A 13,381-nucleotide genomic window follows, 5' to 3' on the forward strand; every position below is an offset into this window, starting at 1 on the left:
AGTGCATTGAATCAACATGTAATCATCAACCAATGTAACAGAATGGTTCCAACAGAATCTGCGACAATAGAAACAGTGACTTAGTTAAAGGTTTGAGAATGGCAGGGTTCTTCAGGTCACTAATAGAAAGGTCACTTTCTATGACAATGTGACGTGCCTAGTGGATGAGGGAAAGGCTGTGGATGTGGTCTACCTTGACTTCAGTAAGGCTTTCCACACTGTTTCCTGCAGAATTCTCCTCGAGAAACTTGCTGCTTATGGCTTGGACTGGTGTACTCTTCATTGGGTTAAAAACTGTCTGGGTAGCCAGGCCCAAAGACTTGTGATGAATGGAGTTAAATCTAGTTGGAGGCTGGTCACTAATGCCATCCCCCAGGGCTCAGTATTAGGGCCAGTTCTCCTTAATATCTTTATCAAAGATCTGGATGAGGGGATCAAGTGCACCCTCAGTAAGTTTGCAGATGACACCAAATTAGGTGCATGTGTTGATGATGATTCTGTGATTCTATGGTTCTGTGATAATGTCAGTTATTACAGGAATGGTCAGTATTCTCTGTGTGTATGTGTATGTTTATTACAACTTTTTCTTATTTTTAATTCAGCTAATTTTGCACATTAAAATTGTATTAGTCATCCCATTTCCATTTCATTATCTACTTGTTGAGCATAGTTCAAAAACCCTGCACAAAATGAGCCAGGCTCTCTGTGAATATAAACAAAAGAAAGGAGCTTGCACTGCCTTCTTTGACATCCTTCCTCTGAGACCTGTTCTGGATCTGCAGGGGCAGTGCCTGTGTGTAGGGGTGCTGAGGAAAAGAGCCCTGTCCCAGCATCAGGGCCAGGGAGCACAAGTGGTTGGTGCATGCAGAGCTGCTCTCTTGCCACTGCCGCCCTGTCCTGCTGAGCCCTGCTGGTGGGGTCAGGCCCGGCTGCTCCTGGAGCTTGGTGCTAGTGCTGCTGTGGGGCTGTGCTGGGACTGCAGGCAGGGACAGGCAGTTCCCTGTTAGTTGCTAGTGGCCATGCACCTGATGAATATTTCTATTTCCTAGACACTCAGGCTCCACAGAACATGATGGTGCTGATGGTACATGAGTTTTATTTTTTCCCTTTTTTTTTTATTATTATTTTTTTATTTTTTTCCTGGAGGGAGCCAGGAGCTTCCAGGAGAGCCCAGGTGATCTGCACGGACAATATGAGCCTGGGAGACAACCGCAGAGCATGAGCGTGTCCAAGGTGGACTGACTAGGGCTCAAGTGCTCAATCTGGTGCGAGCAGGCAGAGGAGAGCTCTGCAGCCCCCAGGCACACAGCAGCCCCACTGAAGGAGACTGGCGAGTGATTTGTTACAGCCCTGGGGCAATGGCAGTGACCCCCTGAGCTGGGTCTGCCTCCCAGACTGCCCAGCATGATCTTGCATAGTGCCCCCATACTCTGGGCACTACAGGCCCCTTGCTCTACAGAGCAGCACCCCCAGCTGTGGCTGGAGCTGGGGCTGGGGCTGGGAGGGCACTTCCCCTGAGTGTCTTCTAGGCCAGCTTCAGGCACATGGCTTCTGAATAATAACGTGATCTTCACTCTGCACAAGGAGCTGAGAGAGCACCAACAGACAGGGGGCTGGAACATTGCCTGCAAGCTCCCTCCTGCCCTAGCACCACATAGGATTGGCATGGAACTGGATCCTGTGCGTCAGAGAGGCTGGGAGTCCAGCAGCAATGCCATGGGCTGGAAGGATCACAACCAGCTCACTTCAGCTTGGTCAGATTCTCATCCAAGAACAGGCTGTTTTGTACATGTGGCATTACGAGGGCAGTTGTATCTCAGAAGCTCTAAGTTCAGTAGGCAGTGAATGGCTGTTAAACAGCCTCAGAGTTGACTTCTTTCTGAAGCAGCTGACAGGTCATCCCTTGACTCCTGGCTGGGATCTGTGCCTTTAGGCTCACATCTGCTGGTCTCCATGATAGGCCAGCAGATCACAGAATCACAGAATCACAGAATTTCTAGGTTGGAAGAGACCTCAAGATCATCGAGTCCAACCTCTGACCTAACGCCAGCAGTCCCCACTAAATCATATCCCTAAGCTCTACATCTAAACGTCTTTTGAAGACTTTTTTGAAATTCACCTGCTTTACAAATAGTCTGTGAGATCCTCTCTTCCTAAGTACCTGATAGGCCCCATCGAGGAAGAGGTCTTGAAGAGGTGTTGTCGTGTCATAAGTTTCAGCTTTTGCCTAATTCATCCTTCAGGGCTGCTTTCAGTTTTTGACACAGAGGGGGCCACTGCCTCCGAGATGTCTGGGGGAACACAAAGCCTTCATGAGTGAAGGGAAAAAAGTTACCCTGGGTCCATAGGAGCCATTCTAGAACCAAAACATGTAGGCAGGAAGCACACTTTTGTGGTGTTGCAGAGCTGCTGGGCACATTGCACGGGGTGCTCTGACAGCCTTTGTGTCCTTCTCAGTGCTGCCTTAGGAGCTGCTTCTTTCTCAGGAACAGAGTGGCCAACAAAGCTGAGACAGATACTCTGAGTTCACGAAAGCCATCAGAAAGCTGCCACTAAGAAGATGACTGATATGGGGAAGGCAGGGGGAACCTGACCAGGAGAGATGTGAGATTTGGGGAAGGAAAGAGGAGCTTGGATAGCAGAAGCTAACGATTTTGGAGAGGTAAGACTATTCAGGTAATGTTGATCCCACCATAAAGCTGACTTAAAGCAGTCATGTGAGACCATTACCCTTTTTTAATCTGTTATATTAATATCCAAATCTCAGTGCCACTGAGTGCCACACCCTTACAGGAATCCACTGCTCTAATTTTTCCAAAATTAGACAAAATTAGTCCATAACCCCTTTCCATTACCTTTCCTCTCTTGCTCACCCTCATCCCTGCCCTTAACAATAGCATTGAAATGCTCTGTTTATCCCTAGTCTTCTTCTAGACCTAAACAAAACCTTCAACCAAAGAGCTTGCCCATACCCTAACCACAGATCTGACACCACAAGCAGAACACCAAACCCTCCCACTAAACGTCTGCTTAATCTCTCACCCAGAAAAGTTTACCACAGTCCCTAATGCCATTCATGAGCAACTAACTTCCTAAGCCTGTCTTCCTGTACATTAACCTTCTCACCTTTAACCCTTTTCCTAACCCTTAACTTCAGGTTCCTGTTCTCTCGGGGCAGGGCAAGAACCGTGAGACTGCTGTGCAGTCACATGGCATGAATGAATGTGAGGGGCCATGGATTTGATCAGCTTGTAGGCCAGAAGGAGGAGATGGGTGGGAATGCTCTTTTGAGCTCAGTTCTGCCTCAGGATCTCCCAAACCAGCAGGAGGAATTGGCCTGTGAAAGGGACTGTGAGGTCAGTTCTGTCTCTGCAGTTGATAGGGCAGCAGCAGGAACGTGTCACAGAAAGGGACTGTGAGATCACTTCTGTCTGAAGTAGATGACAGGTCACACTTCTACCTGGGATCTGTACTTCTCAGCTGATAACTGCTAGTGGTCCTGGCAGGCCAGCAAAAGGCACCTGGTTGGCATGCTGACTGTGGGATCCCCTCTACCTACATACTCAGGAGGACCCAGACAGAAAGAAGGCCCTCATATGGGTTGTCCTGTCCCTTCTGTTTGAGTCCATGACTGGACAGCAGGAGGCACAAGGTTTGGGTGTGTCTACACAAGAAGCTGTAAGGCCAGCAGCAGGACCATGGTTTGGAAGATGCTGGTGAGACGACTTCTTTCTGGTTGGCTGACAGGCCGCAAGAAGGCCAATGGGTTGGGATGCCTACTTTAGGAGTGGTTTCCACCCAGATGGAACATTCTTTTTTAGTAGGAAAGAACAGGAGAGAAAAACTTGCCAGAAATTGCACCTTGGAAGGTTAGCACTGGCCATGAAGAGGAAGAAATGTGTTGAAGAATGGCTCAAAGAGCAAGGGCATGGGTCCCTAGAGCAATTGTACAAGCAAGGCAATGAAAATACAGCGTTTATAGTCATGGAGTAGGCTGAATGAGAAGCATTCTTGTGAAATATGCAAGGAGCAGTCAGTCCTTGAGAGAGAGATAAGCAGGTGGATCTGAGTCTCGGGAAGATAAGGAAGAAGTTTATACGCTGTAACTGCAAGTAGGACGAACAGTGTTTTTTGCAACACTTCTAGGCTTAGCCAATAGGATATTGACCAGTAGGCATAATTATTGCTGTGTATAAATATATGGACATCTGTGCAATAAAGTTGAAGCTCGTATTACCACTCATATTGAGTTGATCACTTGCTTCCCCACGCCAAAATCGGAGGGTCCCGCACCCGCAGAAATGTCCCTCTAAGAGCTGTGCTGTGGTGCTAGAGGTCACCCAAAGAGTGTCTTTGATCAGACCATGGCTTTGTGTTTGAGGGAACAGCTGGTGATGGTTGACGAGACATCGGTGAAACCACAGAAATGCCAGGATGAAAGCAAGGTGGTGAACAGAGATGGGTGTCTGCAGACTTCAGGGAAATAGGACAAAGTGTGGGGCAGCATAGGAAAGTCTAGAGAGGACAAAGAGGTGGGTGCTATCAAGAAGAGAAAGCCCCAGCAGCCCTGACATTTTTGTCCCCTTGGATAGAGCTTCTGAGGAGATGAAAGTAATTGCAAGGGGGCTTATTGCTTTCTTGAAACCCTGTTCAGAGGCAGGGAGGTGTCATACCATTGTTCTTCTTGAGGCATCACCCTGCCCACCATATCCCACAGACCCCAAGCAAGAGCCCAGAGCCAGACATGGGAGTGCAGGACATTCCTTTCCAGTGGCTGGAGTCAGGACCTGGCCCTTTTACTTCAGCACAGCAAACCCAGACTTTTCTCAGCACAGTGCTTTGCCTATCTGTAATCATGGCCTCCAATTATCTGCCCTAACAAGTCCCTGAGGAGAATCTCTTGGTAACGGCCCTCAGTGGGGCCCATTAATACTCCAAGTCACTTCAACTTTTCCTTCTGACTTTACTTTCTTAAGCAATTTCATCATTCTCCTCTCAGTACCTGACATTCACAGACTAAGCGCCAAAATCCACCATGGAACTCATTACAATGCAGAAACTCCTAAGCAAACATATGTCTTCCATAGTTCTATTCAAGTCTTCAAGACTTGGAGAACTAATCGGAGAGCTTTCATAGTGTAGTTAAGGAGGAAGATTTCAAAAAGCACCTAATAAAAGTCTCTTCTCATTTTAAAGGGTGAATTTTATTGCATTTCAGTTTTGAGCATCTTTCTTCAATTGATATTAATCCAGGGCTTCTCCAATGGAGACATCCATAGGGAGGGAAAGCAGCCTTTTGAGGCCTGACAATGTACGGACAACCTTGCTCCTCACCACCCCAACCCTGACATTTCTCTCACTGGCCACCTGGAGCTTGCATCACTTTTCCTTACTCCACACTTCTGCACTGAAGTCTGCAGCTGGATGTTACAGCCCCCTTGCACCAGCTCCCACCTGCTTTCCTTAGAGACCTGGCTGCACACAGAAGGGTTTTTCCTTATTATAAAACAGGCAGGAATAAACAAGGAGCAATTTTCTAAACAGCAAAATAAGCTCCTCATCTTATATGTCTCCAGTCAGATTTACCTTCCCAAAAGCATGACTGTAAATTATTAGTCAGTATTTTATACTGACTTATAGGAAATTCTAGGTATTAAATTAAGTATTATTCTGTATGATGTTAATTCAGTGATAAAAGATGAGGAGCTTGCTACAGAAACAATTAGGCACACTGCTAATCGATGAGCAACCTTGAAATCAATGAAGTTCAAAGCAGCAACTGGGTCAGTGAGAGTGGTCTGAATGATCAAAGAGTAAGGGGGGGCAAAGCAGAACCATGGGAAGTGCATAGGTCCAGACAGGCAGCTAGAAAGGGGACATTCAATATGGATAGTTTATTCAAGATGGGTGGAAGTGCCTGGAAGATGAGGGAGTACACCATGATGGAGAAAGCAATGAAATGCAAGTGCTCGTAACCATCAGTATTTCTTCTCCTGTGATGAATATAGATCCTGAAAATTCACCTGAAGAAGGATGTAGATCACTGGTGAAGGAAGCGTCTTTTTGTGCCATCACCAATGCAGATTACAAAATACTTCCACACTCCATGGTAATATGTCCCACCCCATCTTTACCATCTTGTGGGGCAGGGGAGAGGGAGCTGACAGCCAAGGGACACATTTGGGTGACAAGGAGGGGACCCAGCAGAGACAAGGAGTCCAGGCAGTGGGGTCAGGGAGGCCAGGAGAAGAAGCCCAAGAGGTGGTGCTGCTTGTGAGGACACGTTTGTGCCAGCAGCCTGAGTGGGCAACCGCTGTCTGGAGGCGAGGGGAGGCCAGGAAGCACATGCCAAGAGCCCTCCTGCCAGCAGAGTCAAGGCCGGAGCCGAGGCCAAGTGGAGAGGCAGGCCCAGGGCAGGGGGCTGCAAGGGCCATGCTGAGTTCCCTGCCCCTGCAGCAGCTGCACTAGCCCTCAGCAGATGTGCTGGCCTGCATGCACAGGGAGGTCCTGGCATGCATCAGAGAGCAGCAAGGAAGGCGCTGGAGAGGTCTGGGGTGAGGCAGGTGGCAGAGCCCCATTAAGGGGCTGGCTGGGGTTCCCCTCTGCTGCAGCCACTGCATGGAGCATGGCAGGAGGAGGGCACGTAGGGCTTGTGGCCACAGTGCAGAGCCTGGTCCTGGATGCTCCATGACTGCCTTGCAGGTTCTGGCAGGCCATGGTGAGGGGACGAATGCCCTGGGCCCTCTTCCTGCTCTGCCCAGGCCAGCAAGGGCCCAGAGCGGCCTCCTCTCCCCTGCCCCTGCACCTCTGGGCTCCCTTTGCGCAGCCCTGGCTCTGCAGCACCAAGCCCTGCTGGGAGCCCTCCCCTAAATGCTCCCAACACACCCTGACGCTGCTGTTGCCCTGTACCAGGCACTGCCTAGCCCAGCCCAGCCCCTGCCCACCTCTCCCCACTTCAATGCCCTCTCCCCAGACCGCCACATCCCAGCACAGCCCAGTCCAGCCCATCCCAGCCCAACAGCCCAGTCTGGGCTGGCCCCAGGGCAGTGCCCACCACAGGCTGCTGCAGGGCTCTGGGCATGGCCACCACAGCTGCAGCCTCTCGCAAGGCACCACAGCTGCTGGGACAAAGGCGGCTCTGGGCCTCCCCAGCAGCCCCAGGGCTGGGGCCAGCCATGGCTCAGGAAATGGATGTACATTAGGCTGCATTCTTCTTTACCAATGGTGAGGGGCAGCCCCGAGAAGGCACCTGGGCCTCTTCACAAAGTGGCAGCTGGGCTCTTGGCCCTGAGTCCCTCCTCCATGCTGGGGCTGCTCCACCTGCTGCAGAGGAGATGAGAAGAGACAGGCCCTGAGACCATTTAATATCTCATGGTTTCTTTATTGACTTCCTCTGCACAGGAAGATTGGTTCTTAAAGTACTGCAGATGACTGACTCAAAATAAAAATCAACAGGTAGGAAGATAAGAAGAAACTTCTTGAAATAAAAATAATACTATCAGATGTTTGAAAAAGTAATAATAAAGACAATTTCAAACTATTTCCCTAACATTTTGTGAAAAACCCTGTTACTACTTTTAACATGAGGGCTTATTACTGATGCTTAAGAACAATTTATGCAAGTAATTTCCTTACTGCATTCTTCAGTTCCTGGTTCCTCATGCTATAGATGAGGGGGTTCACTGATGGAGGTACCACTGAGTACAGAAATGACACCAGAAGGTCCATGGATGGGGAGGAGATAGAGGGTGGCTTCAGGTAGGCAAACATGCCAGTGCTCAGAAAGAGGGAGACCACGGCCAGGTGAGGGAGACACATGGAAAAGGCTTTGTGTCGGCCCTGCTCAGAGGGCATCCTAAGCACAGCCCTGAAGATTTTCACATAGGACAGCACAATGAAAACAAAACAACCAAATGTTAAAGAAAGACTAAAGACAAGTAGTCCAACTTCCCTGACGTAGGCACGTGAACAAGAGAGCTTGAGGATCTGGGGGATTTCACAGAAGAACTGGTCCACAGCATTGCCTTGGCAGAGGGGCAGGGAAAATGTATTGGCTGTGTGCAGGACAGCATTGAGAAAGCCACTGCCCCAGGCAGCTGCTGCCATCTGGGCACAAGCTCTGCTGCCCAGGAGGCTCCCATAGTGCAGGGGCTTGCAGATGGCAACATAGCGGTCGTAGGCCATGACAGTGAGGAGGGAAAACTCTGCTCCAAGCAAGAAGAATAAAAAGAAGACCTGAGCAGCACATCCTTCATAGGAGATGGCCCTGGTGTCCCAGAGGGAATTGGCCATGGCTTTGGGGACAGTGGTAGTAATAGTGCCCAGGTCCAGGAGGGTGAGGTTGAGGAGGAAGAAGTACATGGGGGTGTGGAGGCGGTGGTCGCAGGCTATGGTGGTGAGGATGAGGCCGTTGCCTAGGAGGGCAGCCAGGTAGATGCCCAGGAAGAGCCCGAAGTGCAGGAGCTGCAGCTCGTGTGTGTCTGCAAATGGCAGGAGGAGAAACTCACTCACTGAGCTGATGTTGGACATGGAGGCCTTTCCAAGCATGAAAAAATCATTAATAATTTAAAAATAATAATAAAATAATAAATTAAATACATTAAAAAATAAAAAGCTTTAATAACGAAGACATACCAGAGAAAAACTTGTTCAATTTTTCATATAGCCCCCCCTGTAAACAATTTTCCACTTTCAGACAGCTGTTTAACAGGTCACTTTCATATGCTTTGCTTGATGCTGCCTGAGGGTGTCCCTGGGAGCAGGAGACTCTGCTGTGGGCAATGCAGGAATAAGTCCTGCCCCATAGCCAGAGGTAAAGAGGAACACGGAGTAATCTCAGATTCAATCACCTCATGATAAAGAACTTTTGTGTTGTTTGTATTGTTATTTTGTATTTCCTTATTGTTACTGATAATTCACCCAACTGCATGGCAGGGCTGTGGGGATTTATTTCTTGTTTTCTGTCTAGCTGCCCACCCCACTCCTGAGGACTTTTTCTAAGGCATAAATCCCGTGCAGTTCAAGTGAAACCTTGTGGATCCTCAGACACAAGGGATGGTGCCTTTAGTGCAATGTCCTTCAGATAGAACAGACAAGACTGGTCTCATTTGACCTGTGCCTCATTTGATACTTTGTGGTGCAAGACAATTGCACTCAGAGGATCATACAGGCATAGAATGAATATCCTGACATGGAAAGGACCGACACAGATAACCAAATCCCACCCCCGAATTGGTACATGAACACCCAAAAATCTGTCCATATGCTTGAGGGGGTTGTCCAAATGTTTGTTGAATTCTGGCAGCCTGTGAGCACTTCCCTGTGGTGCCTGTTTCAGTGCCTACAAAACCATGACAATGCTGGGAGTAAAGGAATCCAGGTTCAAAGGGCACATCTCCAGACCCTGTCCCTGTCCCTGTACGCCCTAACCAGCCAAGCACAGCAAGGCCTCCTCTATGTGCATCTGAAAGCCCCATCCCCTACCAGCCCGAAAACAAGAACAGCAGCATCACGGCCAGGTGGAGAAGCCAGCAGGAATGCCAGCGTGCTGCTGCCAGGGGAGGCAAGGCCAGGGAGGGACAGACGGACACTCAGCAGACCCTTCTCTGCTGCAGCTCTGCCTGACGAGGAGTCAGCTCCTGCTGGGGACACCAGGGGCTTAGGGCAGAGGCTGTGCTGGTGGGACAGGAGAGCAGGAGGTGGCCCAGGGAAGGCACCTGCCCTGCAGGGGATGGCAGGGAGGTGCCTGAGCCCTCCCTCACACAGCATTTCTGGCAGCAGCTCCCTCTCACTGCCTGCCCATGTTCCTGCTGGGAGCTGGTTCTGTGTCTAAGTTTCCTCCCTGTCCATGTCCTGCAGACCCCATCTCACAAGCTGTGTGCTCAGATTCACTCAGATTCCTCTCCACTGCAGGAATCTGAATGCGCAGAATCCAGAAAAGCCTTTCCTTTCAAGTAAGCCAAGCCCCAGTCTTCCACTGGAAAGACCCCGTTATAAATGTTGATCTCTAGAGCACCTCCTGCTCCTCACTGGAGAAACAGAGAAAACCATCCTGAGAGATGTTATCAGCCATAAGATGTGCCAGCTGTAGACGACCTCGTTGGGAACTGCATCTGCATTGTCCTGCTGCCAGAGACTCACAGTGCCAAGAGCCTGCAGATGTGTCCTGCCACACGCTGCCCTCTGTTGTTGCGCTCCTCACTGGCTCCAAGCCCTCTCTCCTTCTCTCCTCTCCCTGTGCCACCTGCAGTCAGAGCTCCCAGCCCTGCTGCACTGTGCAGAGGAGCTGCTCCTGGGCAGAGCTGTCTCTCTGCAGTGCTGCCTGCTTGCCAGGAGCTTCCCTTGGGCCCAGGAGCCCAGCCCAGCTCAGCAGCACAGCACCCGACCATGGCATCGCTTGCTCTGTGTCATTGGGTTCCCTTGAGGTGTCCCCAAGGCCTCAGGGCTGACAGCTCCTGAAGGCAGCAGGATCTCTGCTGGGGTGTGGTGTTTGAAGCAGACTGAAGTCATCACCGACTGCTCCTTGCTGAACATGGGAGAGACAGATTTTACAAGTGTGATTTGTGCTGTTAGAGTGCTATCAACGTACTGCTGGTATTCAGGAGCTTCCCCCTGCTCCAGGGCAGTCTGAATCCGTCCACGGCAAATGATAGGGCTGGGTTTCCATCCCTGGGGCAGTTGATTCCAGGTGAAGTGGACGCCACTCCAAATTAAAACAAACTGTGTCCTGCATGCTGCTGGCAAAGGAATTGAGAAAAATGCTTTAGGGATATCAATCGTGGCGTAGCAGTAGGCTGCCTTTGACTCCAATTTGTATCGACGGAGGAGGGAGATATCATTTGGGATGCTGGGGATAAGGTAAAGGATGACATGCCATCTCACTCACCGCAGCTGAACATCAGAGCTGACAAAGGATGCCCAGAGCCTAGAGAGAGAACAGAGCTTAACAGGAGAGCTACCGTAGGCCCACATGGATGAGTTAAAGTTGCTCCATCCAGAAAGGCAGATGCATTGGGAGCCCAACTCAAATATTTCTATGTAAGTGCACACAGCATGGGAAATAAGGGGAACTGGAGGTGTGTGTGCAGTGCGGTTGCAGGGTTATGATCCCGCTGCAGTGACTGAGAGATTGTGGGACATCTCCCATGACCAGAATGTGGCCATGGACAGCTCTGTGATTTTAATAAGGGCAGGCCAGGAAGGCAAGATGGTGTAGTTGCTCTTTTTGTGAGTGAGCAACTGGAATCTATGCAGCCCTGCCTAGGAGGGGATGAAGTGCAAGTCAAGAGCCTATGGGTGAGGATTAAAGGGCAGGCCAACTGGGGTGATGGTGTGGTGGGTGTTTATTACAGGCCACTGGATCAGGAAAAGGAAGTGGATGAGGCCTTCTACAGGCAGCTGCAAGTTGCCTTACGTTCTCAGGCCCTGCTTCTTATGGGGGACTTTATCCACCCAGATATTTGCTGGTGAGACAACACAGTTCAGAACAAATGGTCCAGGTGTTGCTACAGACCACTGCAGATAACTTCTTGATGCAGGAAGAAAGTAAGCCAACAAAGAGAAGGGTGCTGTTGGACCTGGTGCTAACAAAAAGAGATGGTCTAATTGGAAACACGAAGGTTGAGGGCAGTCTTGGCTGCAGTGCTTATGAGATGTTGTAGTTCAAGATCCTTTGAGGAGGGATCAGGGCAAAAGAAGGACTGCAAGCCTGGATTTCAAGAGAGTTAACTTTGACCTCTTCAGGGACCTAATTGGAAGAATCCCCTGGGCCAGGGCCTGAGAGGGAAAGGGGGTCCAGGAGAGCTGGCTGCTATTCAAGCACCACTTCCTCCAAGCTCAGGGTTGGTGCATCCTTACAAGAAAGAAAAGCAAGGGGGGGCAGGAGACCTGCGTGGATGGGCAAGGAGCTCTTGGGAAAACTTAAACAGGAGAAGAAAGCGTACATGATGTGGAAGAAGGAACAGACGACTTGGGTGGAATTTAGGAACATTGTCAGAGAATGCAGGGATGCAATGAGGAAGGCCAAGGCCCAGTTAGAATGAAATTTAACGACAGACATCAAGGATAACAAGAATGGATTCTTCAAATACATCAGCAGCAAAAGGAAGACTGAGGGAAATGTGAGTGCTCAGCTAAAGGAGGTGGGTACCTTGGTGATGGTGGATACAGAGAAGGCAGAGTTACTGAATGCCTTCATTGCTTTCGTCTTCACTGCTAAGGCTAGAACCCAAACACTACTGAGCCTGGAAACAAGAGGGAAAACCTGGAGGGTAGAAGACTTTCCCCAAGTTGAAGGGGATAGGGTTAGAGGTTGTTTAGGCAAGTTGGACACCCAGAAATCTATGGGCCCCAATGGGATGCAACCAAGGGTACTGAGGGAACTGTCAAACATTATTGCTAAGTCTCTCTGTCTTCAAAAGGCCTTGGATAAGCACATGGAGGAAAAGAAGGTGATCAGAAGCAGTCAACATGAGTTCATCGAGGGGAAGTTGTGTTTGACGAACCTGATAGCCTTCTACATTGAGACTAATGGCTGGCTGGATGAGGGAAGAGCAGTGGATGTTGTCTACCTTGACTTCAGCAAGACTTTAGACACTGTTTTCCATAACATCCTCCTGGGCAAGCTCTTGGATTGTGGGATCCATGAGCGCACAGTGGGGTGGATCGAGAACTGGCTGAATGGCAGAGCTCTGTGTTGTGCTCAACAGTGCCCCCAGGGGTCAGTACTGGGTCCAGTGCTATTCAATTTATTAATCAGTGACCTAGATGAAAGGGCAGAGTGCACCCTCAGCAAGTTGGTGGGCAATACAAAGCTTGTCAAAGTGGCTGGCACATCAGAGGCCTGTGTGGCCACTCAGAGGGACCTGGACAAGCTGGAGAGCTGGACACAGAGGAACCTCACTGAGGTTCAACAGGAGATAGTGTGGGGTCCTGCACCTGGGGAGGAACAACCTGAGGCACCAGTACAGGTCGGGGGCTGACCTGCTGGAGTGCAGCTTTGTGGAGAGGGACATGGGAGTTGTGGTGGAGAAGTTAACTGTGAGCCAGCAATGTGCCCTTGTGGCCAAGAAGGCCAATGACGTCCTAGCTTGCATCAAGAGGAGTGTGGACAGCAGGTCGAGGGAGGTCATCCTCCCCCTCTGCTCAACCCTGGTGAGGCCACAACTGGAGTATTGTGTCCAGTTCTGGGCTCCCCAGTACAAGAGGGATATAGAACTTCTAGACAGGGTCCAGTGTAGAACCACAAAGATGATTAAGGTATTGTAACATCTGTCCTGTGAGGAAACTCTAAATAAGCTTGGTCAGTTTACCCTAGAGAAGACGATGTTATAAATCGCTCAGTCCCAAAATAGGATTAAAATCAAAGTTTACAATTTATTAA

At 49.8% G+C, this 13,381-nt stretch overlaps 1 protein-coding gene across 1 annotated transcript; it reads right to left on the bottom strand.

The window, feature by feature from the left end:
* Positions 1-7,614: 7,614 nt before the first annotated feature.
* LOC309891083 (olfactory receptor 14J1-like) lies at positions 7,615-8,529 on the bottom strand (the record flags this gene model as incomplete). Its single annotated transcript, XM_082785467.1, has 1 exon — positions 7,615-8,529. The coding sequence occupies one exon, from the start codon at positions 8,527-8,529 to the stop codon at positions 7,615-7,617; it is 915 nt and encodes a 304-aa protein (XP_082641593.1).
* Between the last annotated feature and the right edge of the window lie 4,852 nt (positions 8,530-13,381).

The sequence above is a fragment of the Aythya marila genome, assembly GCF_965140915.1.
Source record: "Aythya marila genome assembly, contig: HAP1_HAP1_SCAFFOLD_154, whole genome shotgun sequence".
NCBI lineage: Eukaryota > Metazoa > Chordata > Aves > Anseriformes > Anatidae > Aythya > Aythya marila.